Consider the following 21,713-nt stretch of genomic DNA (forward strand, 5'->3'; position numbering starts at 1 on the left):
GGAGACCCGACAAGAAAAGGTCGGGTCTCCCGTGCAGGGAAGCATGATGTTTCGGTTTTGGATCCTAATTCAGAGCTTCTGATTCTGACTGCATCTGAGCTTCTGATTGACCTTGGGTCTTTGTGGCAAGGCCTTTTCCATTCTATAATGAGTTCTCCATGCTTGGTCACTCTGAGGTGAATGAGCCAGAAGGAAGAGCTCTTTGCAAAGTCAACAGAAACCTTAGTTTGTGTCCTATCTAGGTCCATATTGACTATTTCAGAGGTTAACCATCATTTTAAGGCCTCCTATGTTAAATTATTATTTGGGTGGAAAGGTGGAAGCTTTTGATATTTTTACATCTCGGTATAACTTTCTATAGATGGTGCGGTTAGTGCTTCAGCCTCGTTAGACCACTCCACGCTGCCTTGCACTAGGGTGGTGGATCTGTGCAATTCTTTGCCACAGAAGGCTGTGGAGGCCAAGTCAAAGGATATTTTTAAGATAGAGGTAGATCAATTCTTGATTAGTACGGTGTCGGGGGTTATGGGGAGAAGGCAGGAGAATGGGGTTAGGAGGGAGAGATAGATCAGCTGTGATTGAATGGTGGAGTAGACTTGATGGACCGAATGGCCTAATTCTGCTTCTATCACTTATGAAGGTTCCTCCGTCCGTCCGTGGGAATTGGAGCATCTCAACGGTGGTTCCTGTGTCTGGTGTTGTATAGATGACATCCCTGCAAATTGGATGACGTCATTTAGTTTACTTTAGAGATATAGCACAGAAGCAGGCCTTTCGGCCCAACGGATCTGCGCCGACCAGCGATAAACCCCACACACTAACATTATCCTACACACACTAGGTACAATTTGCAAGATTACCCCATGCCAATTAGCCTACAAATCTGAACGTTCTTGACGTGTGGGAAGAAACCGGAGCTCCCGGAGAAAACCCACACGGGTCACGGGGAGAACGTACAAACTCCTTACGGACAGGCCCCCATCAAACCAGTACCTCTGGCGCTGTAAGGCGGCAGCTGTGCCGCCGTGCTATCCTGGCATTTGGTCCAAGTCTTGATGGGGAAAAGCAATGAGATTGTGTATTGGGAAGAGGGGGAGACAAGGCTGTAATAATGCGATGTCCCTCAAGTTGCATTCCTTGGCATTTGACTGTTGGAACTTGGGGCAACTCTCTCGTTGAAGGAAGATTTGAAGGAGGTAGACTGACCCCATGCTCAGTGCCATTGTTGGTCGAGACAATGTGTATTGACCTAGAGTGTTAATCGGGTTGCATTTAGTTACGATGAAGCATAAACTGTCCATTTGACCGATCTAATTCATGCCAGAGTTGATGTTCTGCAAATGCTTTTTTTTTTGAGCCTGGTTCACCTCGTTCTATATGCATGACCCCTCTTCCTCGGAAGTTTATTTATCTTTCCAACAATACCGTTGCCTCACAGCACCAAAGGCCAGGGTTCAATTTTGACCTCGGGAGCTGTGTGTGTGGAGTTTGCACGTTCTCCCGGTGACCATGTGGGTATCTTCTGGGTGCTCTGTTTCCGCCCACTCCCCAAAGGCAAGTTTATGTAAGTTGGTCTCTGTAAATTGCCCATAGTGTGCAGGGAATGGATGTAAAAGTGGGATAACATAGAACTAGTGTAAACGGGTGATCGATGGTCGGTGTGGACTCGGTGGGCCTGAGACATGTTGTGTCTCAAAAACTAAACTGTAGGCCTCAACTAATATCCGTGGTAACGGTGCTTTGAGTTCTCCTGTATTACCCATTGGGAACAATATTTTATTTACAGTTGTTGGTATTTTTTCCTCAACAAGTCTCATCCTTCCACTGTCTTCCAGTCCAATGTTGTGTTGAATTATTAAGTTGTCTTCTTTGCTTTTTGGCCTCTTCCTGGTTTTGCCACCTCTAACTCTCTGCAGCCACACTGGCTGTGGAGATTTTTGCATTTCTTCAGCATTGGCCTCTTCTCCACTCTATACCCTTGGCGACCAGGCCTGCTGATGTATGAATCAAACATTTTGGAAATCCGTTTAGAGGCACAGCATGGAATCAGGTCACCAAAATGGACACAAAAAGCTGGAATAACTCAGCTGGACAGGCAGCATCTCTGGAGAGAAGGAATGGGGGACATTTCGGGTCGAGACCCTTCAGACTAGTCGTGGGAGAAAGGGAAACGAGAGGTATAGACGATGATGTAGAGAGATATAGAACAATGAATGAAATATATGCAAAAAGGCAATGATGATAAAGGAAACAGGCCATTGCTAACTGTTTGTTGGGTGAAAACAAGGAGAGGGGGAGAGAGGGAGAGTGGGGAAAGAGAGAGAGAGAGAGAGAGGGACCCAAGTGAAATAACAGGTGCTTCCCCCCCCCCCCCCCCATCAATCTGAAGAAGGGTCTCAACCAAAAACGTCGCCCATTCCATCTCTCCACAGATGCTGCCTCACCCGCTGAGTTCCTCCAGCGATTTTGTCTACCAAGCGAAATATGAGGTGCTTTCTCACCCACCCCCACCCTCCCCATAGATTCCCCTCTCTTCTCTGATGATTCAATGGTTGTATTTGGGTGTGTCCTTTGATCCAAAGGTGTGTTGTGGAAGTCATTGAGCAATTTGCATGAGCTTTATCTTATCATCATGAGTGGAGCTATCTCTTTAGGATCAGTGATTTGCATGTAGACAAACCCATCAGAACTATTTTCACTGTTGTTTGAGATTTAAGTGGAGCTGCTGCCTTACAGCACCAGGGACCCGGGTTCGATCCAGACTACAGGTGCTTGATGTACGGAGTTTGCACGTTCTCCCTGTGACTTGCGTGGGTTTTTCCCCCCGGATATCTTTGCTTTCCACCTGTACACTCCAAAGACGTACAGGTTTGCAGGTTAATTGGCTTGGTATAAATGTAACTTGGCCCTAGTGTGTGTGGGTTAGTGATAATGTACGGGGATCGCTGGTTGGCGCGGACTCATTGGGTCGAAGGGCCTGTTTCCGTGCTGTATCGCTAAACTAAAAGAAAATAGAAAATGATGGGTGATCTGATCTTTGCTGATATATTTCTCATTCTCTTATTTCCTCTTGTACTCAGAAAGGAGGAACTTTGTGTGGCTTTGAGGTTAAATCTCTCAAAGGCAGTGAATGGAAAAATAGACGGGACTAATTTTCCCATAACAGGGAAATCATTAACTAGAGGGCATAGTGTTGTGTTTCTTGGTAGAAAGATTAGAGGGGAGTTGGAAAAAATCTGTTTAGTTCAGTGAGTATTGAACGTGGAACATGCTGTGTGTAACAGTGATAGAGGCAGATATCCTCGCCACATTTTTAAATGGTACTTGGCTAGGTGCTTTAAGCTGTCCCCAGTATTGTTACAATACTGTGTAGGAAGGAACTGCAGATGCTGGTTTAAATCGAAGATAGGCACAAAAAGCTGGAGTAACTCAGCAGGTCAGGCAGCATCTCTGGAGTAAAGGAATAGATGATGTTTCGGGTCGAGACAACACTGGCATCTGCCTGACAATGTGGAAATTGGCGATGATGCAAGGGGTCCTTGTCACGGTTTATCCCGAACAGCTCCGCCACAGAGGACTGACTCTCTGATTTCCAGACTGTTGCCAGGGACACATTCGGAGACTGACGTCACGTGCTACTGGAAGGTCATCAACTCGGTGAAAGACGCTCTTTGCTCTGCCCTTGGCTCCTGTAAGTTGCCCGTTGTGTGTGTCAGGACATAGAACTAGTGGGGGAGACACAAAATGCTGGAGGAACTCGGCAGGACAAGCTGGGGAGAGAAGGAACGGGTGATGTTTCGGGTCGGTTCTGCCCCGCTGAGTTACTCCAGCATTTTGTCTCTCTTCGATTTAAAGCAGCAGCTGCAGTTCCTTCCTACACTGGTATACGGGTGATTGAGATCCTGCACGGACTCGATGGGCCGAAGAGCCTGTTTCCACGCTGCATCTCTAAACTATACTAAGCTAATCACCAGATTGACCCTGTTCTAAAAATAATACATGGTCATGTATTTGGTGGGTTTTCTTCACCATTTCCTGGCCAGTGTTGACTCTTAACTCAATGTTGCAAAGCCAGATTTACTGAACAATATCACATTACCACTTGAAAGACCTTGCCAAATATCAATGTATCCTCCATTCCAACACTTCAAAAGTATTCAATTGGCTGCCAAATAATTTGGGATGACTTGCTTAACTAATCCGTATCCCCTTTGTGTGTTTAGTTTAGTTTTACAGCATGGAAACAGGCTCTTCAGCCCACCGAGTCCACACTGATCGCCCGTTCACACTAGTTCTATGTTATCCCACTTTCTCATCCACTCCCTACATTTGCCGAGGTCAATTGACTCACGACCCCACACGACTTTGGGATGTGGGAAAAAACGGGAGCAAACCCGCGCAAGGAGAACGTGCAAACTCCACACAGCACCTGCGGTCAGGATCGAACCCAGATCTCTGGCGCTGTGGGGCAGCAGCTCCACCAGCTGTACCACTGTGCTGCCTCTAATTGTCTTTTCAACTTGCTATCGTATGTCTTTGAATCGCTGGCAAATTTGGTGTCCGTACTCTCAATCCTTTCACCACAGTCATTAAAGTCATTTCTAAACACTTGTGGATACAATGCCCCTCGCAACTAAAGTACGTACCTTTAGAAAGGAGATGAGAAGGAATGCCTTTGGTCAGAGGGTGGTGAATCCGTGGAATTCATTGCCAGATGGGGCTGTGGAGGCCAAGTCTACGGGTATTTTATTCTTGACAGATTCTTGATTAGTAAGGATGATGGGGAGAAGGCAGGAGAATGGGGTTGAGAGGGAGAGATAGATCAGCCATGAGTGAATGGCGGAGTAGACCTGATGAGCCAAATGGCCCAATTCTGCTCCTATCACTTATGATCCCCACTTGTTACAACCTGCCAACCCGAAGCAGGCCAATTATGCCGATTGTTTTGTGTTGATGTAATGCCTCTAACTCCAGGCACATACTATCATTGCGTTGGGGCGAATCTAAAGAGATTGTCCAAATGCTATTGAATCTGCCTTTGCCAATCGTGTGGATGAATGTTGATCCAGGGAGTTGTCTACTCAACAACAGTACATCTACTATACTCACTATCTACTCAGTACACACGAGGTTAAGTCTTGAGGCAGATATTGTGATGTAAAGTTCTTGGATCACACTCGCTCTGTTTCCAATTACTTGTTATCCTGGGTTATAGCTGGGTAGTTTATAAAGGGAAAATTAACTGTCCCATGATGAAAGATATGCGGCACAGTGGGGCAGCGGTGGAGTTGCTGCCTTACAGCGCCAGAGACCCGGGTTCGATCCTGACCACGGGTGCTGTCTATGTGGAGTTTGCACGCTCTCCCTGTGACCTGCGTGCGTTTTCTCCGGGAGCTCCATTTTTCTCCCACGCTCCAAAGACGTACAGTTTTGTAGTATAATTAGCTTGGTATAAGTGTGAATTGTCCCTGGTGTGTGCAGGATAGTGTGCGTGTGATCGCTGGTCCACGCGGACACGGTGGGCCGAAGGGCCTGTTTCTGCGCTGTATCTCCAAACTAAAACGGGGACAGTAAACATTGTTGGAGAACCCTCTCAAAGAGCCAGTGCAGATCTGGCCAAAATCAAGGAATCCTCCTCCAGAGTTTTATGATTTTCCTTCGAGTTGGGTTCCTTTGATTCAAGATGGAGGTGTGGGGTGTGGAGGAGGCAAGACCATTGTGTGGTTTTGTTGATCGAAGATATGCTGTGGGTTTTGCCCCACCTCTGTTTAATTATACGTCTCCTGGAGACAAGTCCTAGAATGAATCACAAAAATGCACAAGGCCTGGCTGCCTGTTTGAAAGTTGGGTGTGGGTTTTTGATATTTGTTTCAGTGCTGTTTGTGTCTACTCTGTGAGGTTCCCATTTGTTACCTTCTTCCTTGGCTGCAGCTCTATTGAACGCTGTGGGTTTTGTGACTCCGGGTATCCAGGGAATGGGGTTTGTGTGGTGGCACAGCGCATGGGAACAATAGGAAAACTATGGGCTTTTCGTTAACCAAGGTGATTGTTAGTCATAGAGTGATACAGTGTGGAAACAGGCCCTTCGGCCCAACTTGCCCACACCGCCCCACATGCCCCAGCTACACTAGTCCCACCTGCCTGCGTTTGGTCCATATCACTCCAAACCTGTCCTATCCATGTACCTGTCTATCTGTTTCTAAAAGGTTGGGATAGTCCCTGCCTCAACTACCTCCTCTGGCAGCTTGTTCCATGCACCTTTTTGATTGTTTGATTGGAAGGTACAGCATGTAAACGGGGCCCTTCGGCCCACCAAGTCCACATGGACCACCCGTTCGCACTGGTTCTATGTTATCCCAGCTTCGCATCCACTCCTGACACTCTAGAGACAATTTACCGAGGTCAATTGGCCCAAGCCTGGCGGAAACCCACATGGTCACAGGAAGAACGTGCAAACTTCACACGGGCAGCACCTGAGGCCGGGATCGAATTTCTCTGGCGCTGCGATAAAACCGCTGTGGTTTAACAAGGTTATCTGTTCAAATCCTGCTCCAATTTCTGGTGATGTCATGTCACTTGAAGGACTGAATGTGTCAAAAGAGCAGAAAATTCCCTGAGCATCCTTGGCCAATGACGAACCTTCTGAACAGCATGGTGGTGCAGCGGTAGAGACCTCGGTTCGATCCTGTCTACGGGTGCTGTCTGTACGGAGTTGGTACGTTCTCCCCGTGACTTGCGTGGGTTTTCTCCTGGTGCTCCGGTTTCCTCCCACACTCCAAAGACATGTAGGTTTGTAGGCTAATTGACTTGGTAAAATTGTAAATTATCCCTAGTGTGTGTGTGTGTAGATAGTGTTAGTATGCGGGGATCGCTGGTCGACACGGACTCGGTGGGCCGAAGGGCCTGTTTCCATGGTGCATCTCAAAACTAAACTGTAAATGGAGGCAGCCAGCTCAGGCACAGGGAACAAAGGATAAGTAAGGGCCAGGAAACTGGTGGAGAACTCCCTGGTTCTCCAAGAAACGCAACTAAAAAATATTCCTGTGTCCATCTTAAGTCTGGCATTTCCACCAATGCAGGACTGAGATGTCAGCCTTGGGACTAGTGGGCAAATCTCTGCAGTGAGATTTCACAATCAGGAACCTCTTGATTGTGGGGAGGATTGTGAAAGGCTCGAGAGAGAGAGTGGATGTGGAGAGGAAGTTTCCACTAGTGGAAGAGTCTTATCCCAGAGGCCATAGCCTCAGAATTAAAGGATGTTCCTTTAGGAAGGAGATGAGGAGGAATTTCTTTAGTCAGAGGGTGGTGAATCCGTGGAATTGATTGTCAAATCGATGGACATTTCTTACAGAAGAGATATATAGATTCTTGATTAGTACGGGTGTCGGGGGGGGTGGGGGTTATGGAGTGAAGGCAGGGGAATGGGGTTAGGAGGGAGTGATAGATCAGCCATGCTTGAATGGTGGTGCAGACATGATGGGCCAAATGGCTCAATTCTGCTCCTATCACCTATGAAATTATGAGGAAACTGCCTGTAGAAACTATGAACTGCAGATGCTGATTTATACCAAAGATGAACACAAAGTGCAGGAGTAACTCAGCGGCTCAGGCAGCATCTGTGGAGAAAAAGGATGGGTGACATTTCGGGTTCTGACCCCTCCTCAGTCTGAAGGGCCCCTTCATCTGTAGAAGGGTCCCGATTGGAAACGTCACCATTCATTTTCTCCAGAGATGCTGCCTGACCCAATGATTGTGCTGCCTCTGGGTCACCTCCACTTCTGGACTTCTCGTTTATATAATTTTTCCCCCCCCCCCCCCTCCCTTCTCAACCTTGTGAAGTGTCTCGCCCAAAAGATAGGCACAAAGTGCTGGAGTAACTCTGCGGGTCAGACAGGCAGCATCTCTGGAGAAAAAGGGATGGGTGGCGTTTTGGCTCTGGATCCTTCTTCAGACTGTCGGAGGGAGGAAATGAACGGGCATTGCATGTAGGCCTGGTTTGGTTTGGCTTTTGGTGCTGGCAGCTGGTGTTGTTCAGAGGACGTTCCCCAAGCCCTGCAGCCTGCATGATCAGTGGCGGCAGGAATGAAAGCCCCCTCCGTCACGGGGTGAGGGGCCAGGGGGGGGGGAGCAGCAGTCTGCATTTGCTGGAATAAGTGACAGCTGTTTCTGAGCACTGGAGTGCAGTTGGGGCCTGCTACACTGCAGCCTCACGCACTCTGAAGCCCTTGGAGAGAGGTCTGTGTTTGGGATCGCTGGTCTTTGGCCAGATCAAGAAATAGTCTGACGAAGGGTTTCAAATCGTTGTCAATTTCCTTCGCTCCATAGATGCTGCTGCACCCGCTGAGTTTCGCCAGCACTTTTGTCTACCTTCAAGAAATAAACGCCTTGCATCGCCATCTCGCCATTATACGAACAGCTATCATTCCATATATAACTGTTTAAAATATCTTTCCATTTGATTTTTCTGTAAGGCAGCGGTAGAGTTGCTGCCTTACAGCACCAGAGGCCCGGGTTCGACCCCGACTACGGGTGCTGTCTTTACGGAGTTTGTACGTTCTCCCCGTGACCTGCGTGGGTTTTTTCGGGTGCTCCGGTTTCCTCCCACACTCCAAAGACGTAAAGGTTTGTAGGTTAATTGGCTTGGTATATTGTAGGTAAATTGTCCCTAGTGTGTGGGACAGTGTTAGTATGCGGGGATCGCTGGTTGGTGTGGACTCGTGGCCTGAAGGACCTGTTTCCACGTTGTGTCTCTAAACTGAAACTAATCTAATCAAACAGGGGGCTCTTCTGTGGAACACGAAGGTTGTTCTGACTGCCATCTTTGACATTGTGTATTGGTTTGTGTGAGGGGAAGGGAGGCAGTGACAGTGTTAGGTCAACCTGAGGAACACCTTCAGCAGCAGACTGGTTCCACCAAGATGCAGCACAGAACTCCACAAGAGATCCTTCTTCCTTGTGGCTATCAAACTGTACAACTCCTCCCCCATCTGTCGTGGGGTAGACTGACTCCCCCCGCCCCCCCCCCCCCCCCAATCTTTGCTCATCCCCAATCCTTTCCACGTCACTTTAATTTCATGTTTCATGTATCTTGTGTTTTATGACTGTTGGCAGATCAATTTCCCCCCTGGGTTAAATGAAGTGGTATGGTGTCATTGTACTTGTAGTGTGTTAGTTGATGGTTTACATGCCACCTCTTGGTTGTGGCAAGTCAACTTTGTGCTGGATTGGATGTTGTTTGCATTTCCCCGTGCCCTACCCCCTACTCCCACTTGGCTGGAGAGCCCCAGCAGCTTGTTTTCATTACAGGGTCTGGGAAGTTCTCGGGCTTTCCTCCAGAACTAACATGCCTGTGAAATGTAAAATAGCTCAACGGTGAATGTTTGGGGGGGTGGTGTTGTGCCTGACTCCTGCCAACTTTCACTTTCCAACGGTGAGGATTGGGAATATTGTCTCTCCCAGCGTGTGGGCACCAGGAACCAGCTCTGGCCATTGGCCTGACTCCATTCACAAGTGATTGACAGCAGAATTAGGACATTCGGCCCCTCAAGTCTACTCCACTATTTGATCATGGCTTGGTTCTTGGTTACTTGGTCCTCCAAAATATTCCAACTGGAATTTAAACTGGAGGTGGCGAAGGGAGGGATTAAGTCAGAAATGGTTATTGGGAAGAAAGTGCTACTTTAAATTTAGTTGCATCTGGTTGGGTAACTATAGTTTGGTGGAGATTATTCCATGCTTTAATTGTGCGTGGGAAGAACGAATTGCTGTACACATCTGTCTTTGTAGCTGGGATCACAAATTGGATCGAATGCCCTCGTCTGCTCCTAATTGGTTTGGGGTTTGGTGTAGGTCTTGTAGTCTATGTCGAGCTGACCATTTAACATTTTGTAAAAACAGGTCAAACGGTGAGCTTCACGTCTGTCTTGGAGAGGGTTCCACCCCAGAGAATTCAGAAGTTTGGTGACACTCGCTTCTCTCTCATAGGTGTTAGTAACAAATCGAGCGGCCTGTCTTTGGACACGTTCGATGGATGAAATGTTTTTATCTGTGTATGGGTCCCATGCTGCAACTGCGTAGTCCAAATGAGGTCTAACGAGGGTGAAGTATAGCTTCTCCTTGACAGAAGTTGAACAACGATGAAAGTTGCGCCTCAGGAAATTTAGGTCACCTGTTGCTTTCCCCGTTGCATGATGAGTCTGACCATTCCAACGCAGATCATTTTGCAATTTGATGCCAAGATACTTGGTTTGTTTGGATTCTTCAAGGGTGACACCAAGTATGTTGTAGGATGTGACACCTGGATTCCTCTTTCTGGTGACATGCATGGTTTCACATTTGGAAGGGTTGAACTGCATGCCCCATTGTTGTTACCACTCGGCCATAGTATCGAGATCCTTTTGGAGAGCATCTTCATCATCAGCTGACTTAATTGGACGGTACAGCAAACAATCATCAGCGAATAGTCTGGTCATACTTGGATGTCATTTATGTAAAGCAAAAATAGGTGTGGGCCAAGTACTGTGCCCTGGGGTGTACCACTCAACACTGGATGCCAATTGGAGCTCTTTCCGTTCACACACACACGCTGAAGACGTTTTGTCAGGAAACTGGAAATCCATCGTTTCGTGTTGGAACGAATACCGTAGAAGTCAAGCTTCCGAAGCAGTCTCTGGTGTGGGATGACATCAAATGTTTTAGAAAAGTCCAGCACAACTAAATCCATGATGACGTTACTGTCAAGGTGCTTGGCCTGGTCATTTGTCGTCAGGATAAGCCGAGACTCGCATGATCTATGCCTCCTAAATGCATGTTGGTTGTCGGCCAGAATATTATGTTTGCTCACGTGACGCATCAGATTACTATCAATTATATGCTCCAGCAATTTGCAGCAAGTACTTGTTAGTGAAACAGGACGATAATTCGCTGGGTTGGTGGGTGAACCCTTCTTAAAGAGAAGAAATGGCTGATCTATCTCCTAACCCCATTCTCCTGCCTTCCCATCTCCCCATAACCCCTGATACCCATAGCGTTGGTCTGTATGGCTCAGTACAAGGTACATGGTCTCCTGTTCCATTACCCTTCTCACTTAATTGCAGGGAGATATTTGACCATCCTTGTTCGAAACCACTCCTCGCTCAGTGCAGTGCAAGCTCCGATGTAACCACGTTATCCCATCAGCTTTGGAATGGGATTTAATTTAGTTCCGTTTAGAGATACAGCGCAGAAACAGTCCCTTCGGCCCACCGAGTCTTTACTGACCAGCGATCCCCACACACTAAAGGCAATTTATCACTTTTCACTAAGGATACCAATTAACCTACAAACCTGTACGTCTTTGGAGTGTGGGAGGAAACTGGAGCCCTCGAGACAAATAGCCCCATATGGTCACAGGGAGAACGAACAAACTCCGTGCAGACAGAACATGTGGCCGGGATTGAACCCGGATCTCGGGTGCTTTGAGGCAGCAAGTCTACCTCTGTGCCACCGTGCCGCCCTCTAAGCCGGTCGTGCCAAATCCGATAACATTAACTTGCACCGGCCTCTGCGGAGCAAGAATGGACAACATCAGGGATTCCTGCTCTTGATTCTAGTTGGTGCTCTAACTCCTGCCCTCCCTCCCTCCCCCTCTCGGGTCAATTGCTCCACAAGTGCAGCAGCTGCCTGCCTCGTCCAAATGAAGCAGCTGCCTGCCTCATCCAAATGAAGAGGATGCAATGTGTGAAAACTGGCATTAGAGGGGTTGGTTAACGGACTGGCGAGGGCAGTCCGTGTTTTAACCCAATGCTCTCACAAACATAATGGAGCTGAATGTTTATGAACCGGGGGCGGCACGGTGGCGCAGCGGTCGAGTTGCTGCCTTACAGCGCCAGAGACCCCGGTTCGATCCCGACTACGGGTGTTTGCCCGTACGGAGTTTGTACGTTCTCCTGTGCGGAGCGTCGCCCAAGAATGCAGGCAGCTGACCAGAAGACCCTTCCCCAGAAATGGCGACAAAACCAACTTTGAAAGCTGCAGGGAGAGTGGGTTGTCTCAGAAGACAGCCGTGATGCAGCACAGTGGCGCAGCGGTAGAGTTGCTGCCTGGCAGCGCCGGAGACCCGGGTTCGATCCACTGTCTGTACGGCGTTTGTACGTTCTCCCCTTGACCCCGTGCGTTTTCTCCGGCATCTTCGGTTTACTCCCACGCTCCAAAGACGTACAGGTTTGTAGATTAATTGGCTTGATGTAAATGTAAATTGTCCTTTGTGTATGCAGGCCAGTGTCAATGTGCGGGGATCGCTGGTCGGTGTGGGCTGAAGGGCCTGTTTCTGCGTTGTATCTAAACTAAACTAAAGGTCTTTGTAATAGAGGCTCTGAGGGGTTGTGGCTGTGAACTGTTGATGTGAAGTCTGTTCCTTGCTCAATTATAACTTGGCATGGTTTACATTTTACATAATCCTGCTCTATGTATGTGGCATGATGTATTTGGGTTGATCCAGTTCATTGCTACTTGATCAGTTCTCTACTGTATGTTGCTTCTCTGCTCCCGGCCTCTGGAATGCATCCCATTATGGGATAAAATTGGTCTCAGCAGCTGTTTACATTTTTTCCGTAAAATTTGAATTACATTTTTTTTGGCCGAACAGCTCTGTGCTGGTGATTTTTACTTCAAATTTGTTCTTTATCTCATTCTTTTGAAGATAGGCGGAGGGGCGGGTTGTGTAGAGAAATCAGGAACCCTGCAGAAGGACTTCGACAGGTTGGGAGAGTGGGCAGAGAAGTGGCAGATGGAATTATAGTGTAGCAAAATGTGGAGTCGTGCATTTTGATAGTAGGAATAAAGGTGTAGACTATTTTCTAAAGGGGTTACCTCCTTTTTATCACTACTGCCGGACACCCCACGACTGAATATCAGACTTGGTTGTAATGTGATATTTAGTGATTACTGGAGATCGACACAAAATATAGAAAAATGAATGATGTGCAAAAACGTAACGATGATGAAAGAAATAAACCATTGTTGGCTGTTTGTTGGGTGAAAATGGGAAGCTGGTGCAACTTGGGTGGGGGAGGGATGGTGAGAGAGGGAATGCCGGGGTTATGTGAAGTTAGAGGAGTCAATATTCATACCACTGGGCTGTAAGCTGCCCAAGTGAAATGGGAGATGCCATTTCTCCAATTTGAATTCAACCTCACTTTGACAGTGGATGAGGCCTAGAACAGAGAGGTCAGTGTGGGAATGTGAAGGAACCCCTTAACTTCCCCCAACATCGGTTCTGGCAAGCTGTCAGTGTAAGAACCTAAATTCTAGAGGAGTAAAACCTAGTACCCCAGTCTTTCTTCATGTGACAGTCCTGACATTTTTACGTGAAGTTAGAGATTTTTTTATTTGGGAGATTTTCTCCTTTTATTTTTCTGTTTGGCTCTTTTTTTTTTTTTTCCCCCCCCCCCCCCCCCCCCCCTTTTTTTTCTTACGGTGACTCCCGGCGTCATTGACTTATGTATCCGGGTCCCCGAAAGATTTTGAACATTTCAAAATTCAGCGGCGACAAAAAAAATGTTGCGATCATTGATGAAACACCGCGCGTCAATACGTCATCACGCCGCGATTTTTTCGGTGACCTGATACATCAGTCAATGATGCCGGCAGTCGCCGGAAATAATCGGCAAGTGGACAGGCACTTTAGACACAAAATCCTGGAGTAACTTAGTGGGGCAGGCAGCATCTCTGGAGAAAAGGAATGGGTGACGTTTCGTGTTGAGACCCTTATTCAGACTGACATCGGCCCCCTCTCCCACCCGAGACACGGGCAGTGCTCTGGAGTGGCCCTGGGAATGTCTGCTTTTAATAATTTAAAAAAGGAAAAAAATGCTCTTGTTGAAAATCTGGTAACAATTTATGGTGTAGAGTTGATTTCAGGCATTTTTTTTTAAATTTGAGAGAAAACTTCTTGTTAATTGGTGTTGTGGGCGCCTGGAGACCGGGGCGGGCCAGATGCCTTGGCCACAGCTCAGACTGAAGGTCCCGTCTTGTGTGAGATGCTGGTTCGCGCCCCCCTCCCGCCGCAGAGTTTAGTTTGTTGAGAGATGCAAGGCATAAACAGGCCCTTCGGCCCACCGAGGCCGCGCTGACTAGCGATCCCCGCATACTAACACTATCCTACACACACTTGGGGCAATTTACATCTATACCAAGCCAATTAACTTACAAACCTGTACGTCTTTGGAGTGTGGGAGGAAACAGGAGCACTCGGAGAAAACCTGCACGATCACAGGGAGAACATGCAAACCCCGCACAGACAGCACCCGTAAGCGGGATCGAACCCGGGTCTCTGGCGCTGTGAGGAACTCTACCGCTGTGCCGCCCACAACTGCTTGCACTGAAACTTCGACAAGCCCTGTAGCTGGTGCAGGGGGCTGGGTGGAAAGGGAGACGGGGGCCAGGGGGAATGGTGCTGGGTGCCAGTGGGGAGAGGTTAGGGATTGTGGGGAAAATGGGGGAAGTGGGGAATTGGAAGAGAAGGTTTGTGTGGATAACGAGGGCGGGGAGGGGGGTCCATTGGGAACAGGAAACCTGTGGGGGAGGGGGGGGGGAGCGGAGGGAAGACATTATTGGGACAGAGGGGTTGTGGGGCCAAGCTGGCAGGGGAGGCAAGGGTTGGGGGCAGGAGACCAGGGTGGAGGATGACTTGGGGACAGGAGGCCGGGGGGTGGTGGTATTAGAGGAAGGATGCCAAGTGGTAAGGAGTTGAAGACAAGGGGGGGAGATAGACAATAGGTGCAGGAGTAGGCCATTTGGCCCTTCCAGCCAGCACGGCCATTCAATGTGATCATGGCTGATCATCCACAATCAATACCCCGTTCCTGCCTTCTCCCCATATCCCCTGACTCCGCTATTTTTAAGAGCCCTATCCAGCTCTCTCTTGAAAGCATCCAGAGAACCGGCCTCCAGCGCCCTCTGAGGCAGAGAATTCAACAGACTCACCACTCTCTGTGAGAAAAAGTGTTTCCTCGTCTCCGTTCTAAATGGCTTATTCCTTATTCTTGAACTGTGGCCCCTGGTTCTGGACTCTTTCCCCCTCCCCTCCCCCCCCCCCCCCCCCCCCCCCCCCCCCCCCCCCCACAACATGGGAACATGTTTCCTGCCTCTAACGTGTCCACACCCTTAACAAACTTATATGTTTCAATGACTTGGGGTCAAGTCCAGGAAATATAATACAAAGCATCTCCAGATAAACCCCGGGACCTTCTGTTGCCCATGGAAAGCTTCCCATCTGCTGCTGGTGGAACCCGTTGATCAGCTTGTGGCTCCAGTCCCACCCCACCCCACCCTGCAAGTGTGAAGCAGGCAGCTGGTGATCGCCGCAAACAGGTGGAGCCCAGTCACGTAGCAGCATTGGCACTGGTTCAAGCCCAGGGGAGCAGCCAGAACATTGAAGATAGACACTAAACGCTGCCCTGTTTGAGCTCAAAGATCTGGCGGAAGTTTGCGTGGTACCTGTTGTCACTGCTTGTTATGTACAGTGAGCTGTTGGAAGGAACCACCACAGCCGGGCACAAGGAAGGTGCGAGGAGAGAGAGTTTAGTTTCGACACACAATGCTGGAGTAACTCAGCGGGTGAGGCAGCATCTCCGGGGGAAAAGGATTGGGCGACGTTTCGGGTCTGAAGAAAGGTCTCGACCAGAAAAGTCGCCCATTCCTTTTCTCCGGGGATGCTGCCTCACCCGGTGAGTTACCCCAGCATTTTGTGTCCACCTTCTGTTTTAAACCAGCATCTGCAGTTGTTTCTTACAGAGTTTTGTTTAGAGAGAGTTTAGTTTGGAGAAACATCATGGAAACATGCCCTTCGGCCCACCGAGTCCATGCCGACCAGCGATCCCAGCATATTAACACTATCCTACTCGCGCACGGGTAATTTACATTCATACCAAGCCAATTAACCTACAAACCTGTACGTCTTTGGAGTGTGGAAGGAAACTGAAGACCTCGGAGAAAACCCACGCAGGTCACGGGGAGAACGTACAAACTCCGTACAGACAGCTCCCTTAGTCGGTCTCTAGCGCTGTAGGGCAGCAACTCTACCGCTGCGCCACCGTGTCGGTTGAAGGCTGTGTTTGGCTTTGGGGAAATTTGCTTGGTCTTTGACCTTTTGAAATGGTGTCACTGGATGGTTAGCGTTCAATCGAGTGAGCAGATGGAGACAGTGTTTAACTTCACTGATCATCCAGCAATCCGTCAGTACTACACTAATTATTGGATGAGATGTTACAAACCTCTGGAGTGGGTGCGAACCCCTATCTTTCTGGTTGGGGTGCATTCTGCCAACTGAACCTCGTATTCTGCCAACTGTGATGTAAGCTTGACGGTGCCTGGTTCGCCCAGACCCTGCATCACCGGTCCATCAATTAGTGGCCGTTTCTGCCAACAGGTTATTAGTCTTTTCCTCCTGTTTGAGGTTCTAAACTTTACATACGTGACCATGAGACATACGAGCAGAATTAAGCCATTCGGCCCATCAAGTCTAGTCGGCCTTTAAATTGTGCCATTTTTATTTTTTTTAACCCCCCTTCTCAAACTCATTCTCCTGCATATCCTTTGGCACCTTATTAATCAAGAATCTATCTATCTCTGCTTTAAAATTACCCAATGACTGCCTCCACTGTGACGATAAATTCCACGGATTCACCACCCTCTGGTGAAAGAAATTCCTCCTCGTCTCCATTCTGCAGATGCATCCTTTTACTCTGAGGATGTGACCTCTGGTTATAGACTCTCCCATTACTGGAAACTTCCTTTCCACGTCCCTCTATCTTAGCTTTTCATTATCCAGTAGGTATCAAGGAGATTTCCCCCCCTCTCAATCCTTCTGAACACTGAACTAAACAGTCTGAGAAGGATTTATACAGGACAAGTTATTCACAGTAATTGTAACTTTAGGTTTAGTTTGGAGATTCAGCGTCGAAACTGGGCCCTTTGGCCCATCTACTCCTCGCCAGCCAGCGATCACCCACACACTCGTTCTATCCTACACACGAGGGGCATTTTACAGGGGCCAGTTAACCTACAAATCTGTATGTCTTTGGGATGTGGGAGGAATCCGGAGCACCCGTACAAAACCCACGTGGTCACGGGGAGAACGTGCAAACTCCACACGGGCAGCATCCGAGGTCAGATTCGAACCCGTGTCTCTGGTGCTGTGAGGCAACGACTCTATTGCTGCGCCACCGTGGCTTAGGGTGTTCTCTGTAAGTGTCCCAAATTAGTCTTGGACCCAGGAGCTGAGTGCATGGGAACCTCTAAGAACTCCCCCATCATGCAAAAGGTATAGGTGTGAAAATGCACACCACCAGATTCAGGGACAGTTTCTTCCCAGATGTTATCAGGTAATTTGATCCATCCTACCACAACCAGAGGGCAGCTGAACTACTATCTACCTCATTTGGTGACCCTTGGACTTTCCTTGATCAGACTTTGCTAGCTTCACCTGGCGCTAAATACCTTGCTCTGGTATTTTATTTAATTTGCATGTTTAATCAATAATGTTTTATTATTAATGTTTAATGTTTCCCAACAGTCGGTATGTCATGTTGTCACTTGCGGGCGGAGCACCAAAGCAAATTCCTTGTATGTGAATACTTGGCCAATAAACTTATTTATTCATTCTTAATGTTATTTGCTTATCATGTATCCATACACTATCGATGGCTCGATGGTAATCAGGCATTGTCTTTCTGCTGACTGGATAGCAGGCAACAAAAACTAAACTGAAACTAGCCATCTTTGTACTCGCATGCCCACTGTTCTGATGGGGGAACAAAGTGACTTAGAGTTGGGGGGGGAAAAGTGCAGAGTTTTTTTTTAACGTTTCATCTAACCAACATTCAGGTGGCCTGGGAGCCTTCAATCAAACAATTTCTGTTATCCAAGCTAATGTCCCTAAAAAACGTGCCTGGCTGTTGCAGTTCATCAGCAGCTCGGTCTCTGAGAGCCTATTGTGTGGCTGTGACAACACTATTCAACGCAGACTGAATTCATGGGAGGATGGAAAAAAGAGGCCTATTGTGGGGCTGGACAGTTGGGCTTCAGAAACCCAACACGTTGAGAATGCCAGTGGGATGGGCCAAGCCAGGCTGGGTGGGTGGAGAGTCTGAGGACACTGCCCATTGACGGGGGGGCACGGTGGTGCAGCAGTAGAGTTGCTGCCTTGCAGCGAATGCCACGCCAGAGACACGGGTTCGATCCCAACTACGGGTGCTGTCTGTACGGAGTTTGTACGTTCTCCCCATGGGTTTTCTCCGAGATCTTCGGTTTCCTCCAACACTCCAAAGGCGTACAGGTTTGCATGTTAATTGGCTTGGAAAATGTAAAGATTGTCCCCAGTGTGTGTAGGATGGTGTTAATGTGCAGGATCGCCAGTCGGAGCGGACCCGGTGGGCCGAAGGGCCTGTTTCCGCGCTGTATCTCTAAAACTAAACTAACACACTGCTGTCCTGGCATACCATCGCCACCCCATGCAACTGGACAATGGGACGTGATGCAATCTTTCTGAAGTTTGTTTTAGTTGAGAGAGACAGCACGGAGAGAACGTACAAACTCCTTACAGGCAGCACCCATAGTCGGGATTGAACCCAGGTCTCCTGCGCTGCAGCAACCCTATCGCCGTGCCACTGTTAGCTTGTGGGAGCGAGACTTTCTGGGAGCCAGCGCCGTTCGTTAGATTGTGAGGAACGTGCCCTGGTAATCACATCTGTGTTGTCGAGGAGGCGCTGGCTCGGAATCTGCACAAGTGTCTTGAGGTTTTACCTCAAAGGGCTTTCGTCATGGCAACCCACCCCCCTCCTCCTCGCTGGTGATAAATGACTGCAATAAATGGTTTCCCTTTGTGACTTGTGGTTTAGAAACCTTCTGATGGTGCAGCCGGGTCTCCCATAGCTGTGGTTTGTGAGACTCTGCACGCTGGGGCCTCCTTGCTGTTAACTCCAGCAGCCTGGCCCCATCTGAGCTCCGGCCCTGGGTGTGAATTAACCTTGTAACTGGGACAAGCTATGTAAAAACGCATCCTCTGTAAATTTTTTTAAATTTAAAGAAATAAATAAATAAAGACCTTCGCTTCTGTTCTCCATGCAGTCCGAATTTCTACCAGGCAGCCACCCTTTCTCCACACCCATGCTCATATGCAACGATAGAACTTTATTTATCCCAGGTGGGAAATTGGTCTGTCTGCCAACAGTCATAAAACACAACAAGATGAATGAAACATGAAACTGAAGTGACGAGCTGAAAGCCAGGATTGGGGATGTGCAAAGATTAGGGATGGGGGGGAGGGGAGAGGATTGAGGGAGGGGCGTTTGTCTACCCCACGACAGAAGGGGGAGGAGTTGTACAGTTTGATAGCCACAGGTAAAAAGGATCTCCTGTGGCGTTCTGTGCTGCATCTTGGTGGAACCAGTCTGTTGCTGAAGGTGCTCCTCAGGTTGACCAGTGTGTCATGGAGGGGGTGAGCTGTATTGTCCAGGATGCTCCGCAGTTTGAGGAGCATCATCCCCTCCAAGACCAACCTCCAATGAATCCAACTCCACCCCCAGGACGGGGTCAGCCATCCCTTCCCCTCCCCCCCCTGCCCATGACTGATTCCTTCTCAAAGTACCTCGTCCACAAACCTACTCTTAACACTGCGAGCTATACTACATGGTGGCACCACACAGCAGTGCTTAAACCTACTGGTTGGTTTGGTCTCCATCTGGCAGTGATATTGCCCCAGGCTTTGGATTCTAGAAACACATAGAAAAATAAGTGCAGGAGTAGGCCATTCAGCCCTTCGAGCTAGCACCGCCATTCAATATGATCATGGCTGATCATCTAAAATCATGTTCCTGCTTTTTCCCCATATCCCTTGATTGCTTCAACCCTAAGAGCTAAATCTAAATCTCTCTTGAAAACGTCCAGTGAATCGGCCTCCACTGCCTTCTGTGGCAGAGAATGCCACAGATTCACAACTCTGGGTGAATACGTTTTTTCCTCATCTCAGCCCAAAATGGCCTACCCCTTTATTCTTAAACTGTGACCCCTGGGTCTGGACTCCCCCAACATTGGGAACATTTTTCCTGCATCTAGCCTCTCCAACCCTCTAAGAATTTTATATGTTTCTATAAGATTCCCACTCATCCTTCTAAACTTCAGTGAATACAAGCCCAGTCGACCCATTCTTTTCATCATATGACAGTCCCGCTATCCTGGCAATTAATCAATCAATCAATCAGTTTTATTTGTCACATTGCACATAAAGTGCAAGTGAAATGAATTTGTCAGCAGCGATACAATGATAAAGAACACACACAAACATCTACCACAGCATTCATCACTGTGGTGGAAGGCACAGAAATTGGCCAGTCCTCCTCCATTTTCCCCCGTGGTCAGGACCTCCACCCTCCGCAGCCGTTGCTGCGGGCGTCCAGATGATAAGGGCAAGGTAAAAGTCAAGGTAAGTCCAGGATCGGCTCTTCCCCACCGGAGACCGCGGCTTCAGGCTGGTGCAGGCCGGCGGTCGAAGATTTAAAGTTCCCGCCGCAGCCAGAAGCACCGCAGACCGCAGGGCCAGCGGTCGAAGCTCCCCAATTACCCTGGTGAACCTATGTCTGAGTGATGGCAGGAATTCTCTGTTCAGGTAGAATGAACGGGCATAGGGTGGGGTGGCTTCTGTGCTGTAAGGAGATGCTATGAGAGCCTCCCTTTGCAATTCATGCCAAGTCGGTGGATAATTTGAAGGTGGAGATTGACAGAGCTTTGATTAGCAAGAGTGTTGGGGGTTAAGGGGAGAAGGCAGGAGAATGGGGTTGAGAGGGAAAGACAGATTAGCCATGATTGAACGGCGGAGTAGACTTGATGGGCTGAAAGGCCTGATTCTGCTCCTAGAACTTATGAACTGATCTGAAACCATTTAAGACACGGGGGGGGGGAAAAAGACACAAATTATGTTTTTTTCTTCCCCTTTAATTTTGAAAAATCAAACCACAGATTATTTTCATTTTCCTTCCTCAGGCAAAACGGAAGTTGGACCTGGAAGGCGGTGGGCACCAGTATTTACAGGAATTTCGAACTCCGAAAGGAAAAGGCAAAATGCCTGCCAGGATTCCCAGTCCAAAAAGTGAGAACATCATTATTGTGTGGAAAGTAAACGGGAAGAGGAAAAAAAAAATTGGCTCCCGAGACCTGTCAAGATTGGCCAATGTATTTTTCTAATGGTAGTAGAATTGTTGCAACAATCAAATGTTGCCATTTAATAATTATAATAATAATAAAGATGAACTACAAATGATGGTTTACACCAAAGATAGATGCAAAATGCTGGAATAACTCTGTGGCGGGTCAGGCAGCATCTCTGGAGAGAAGTGGTGAGTGACGTTTCGGGTCGGGACTCTTCTTCAGACTGAAAGTGAGTCACGCGGAAGAGCTTGAGGCTGAGATTAATTAAAATTGGAGAATTCAACATTCATGCCGCTAAGGTACCATTCAGCCCATCACTCGTGATCACCCAGTCATGTCCAATATCATTCTCATTCGAGTGCTAAGATACAGTTTCTCTTTGCAGGCACTTTTTAGTGTTTCATTGAAGTATTGGCCCCAGAATTTCACCAAGAGCAGTTGATGCCTGCACCAGCCATTTCAGTCTGTTTTTAGCTTTGCTTTTCATGTCAGGGGTCACCGCTTCAAGGCAGGCGGAAGGCGTGTGGCTG

The 21,713-nt window shown here is 48.2% G+C and overlaps 1 protein-coding gene across 1 annotated transcript in view; it reads left to right on the forward strand.

Annotated features, from left to right (window-relative positions):
* e2f2 (E2F transcription factor 2) overlaps positions 1-21,713 on the forward strand; it is a 48,566-nt gene that overhangs the window by 15,075 nt on the left and 11,778 nt on the right. Inside the window, exon 2 of the mRNA XM_055656469.1 lies at positions 21,019-21,124. Coding sequence (XP_055512444.1) covers positions 21,019-21,124 — 106 coding nt within the window. The remainder of the gene's footprint in view (positions 1-21,018; positions 21,125-21,713) is intronic.

This window comes from Leucoraja erinacea, chromosome 26, assembly GCF_028641065.1.
Source record: "Leucoraja erinacea ecotype New England chromosome 26, Leri_hhj_1, whole genome shotgun sequence".
Taxonomy (NCBI): domain Eukaryota; kingdom Metazoa; phylum Chordata; class Chondrichthyes; order Rajiformes; family Rajidae; genus Leucoraja; species Leucoraja erinaceus.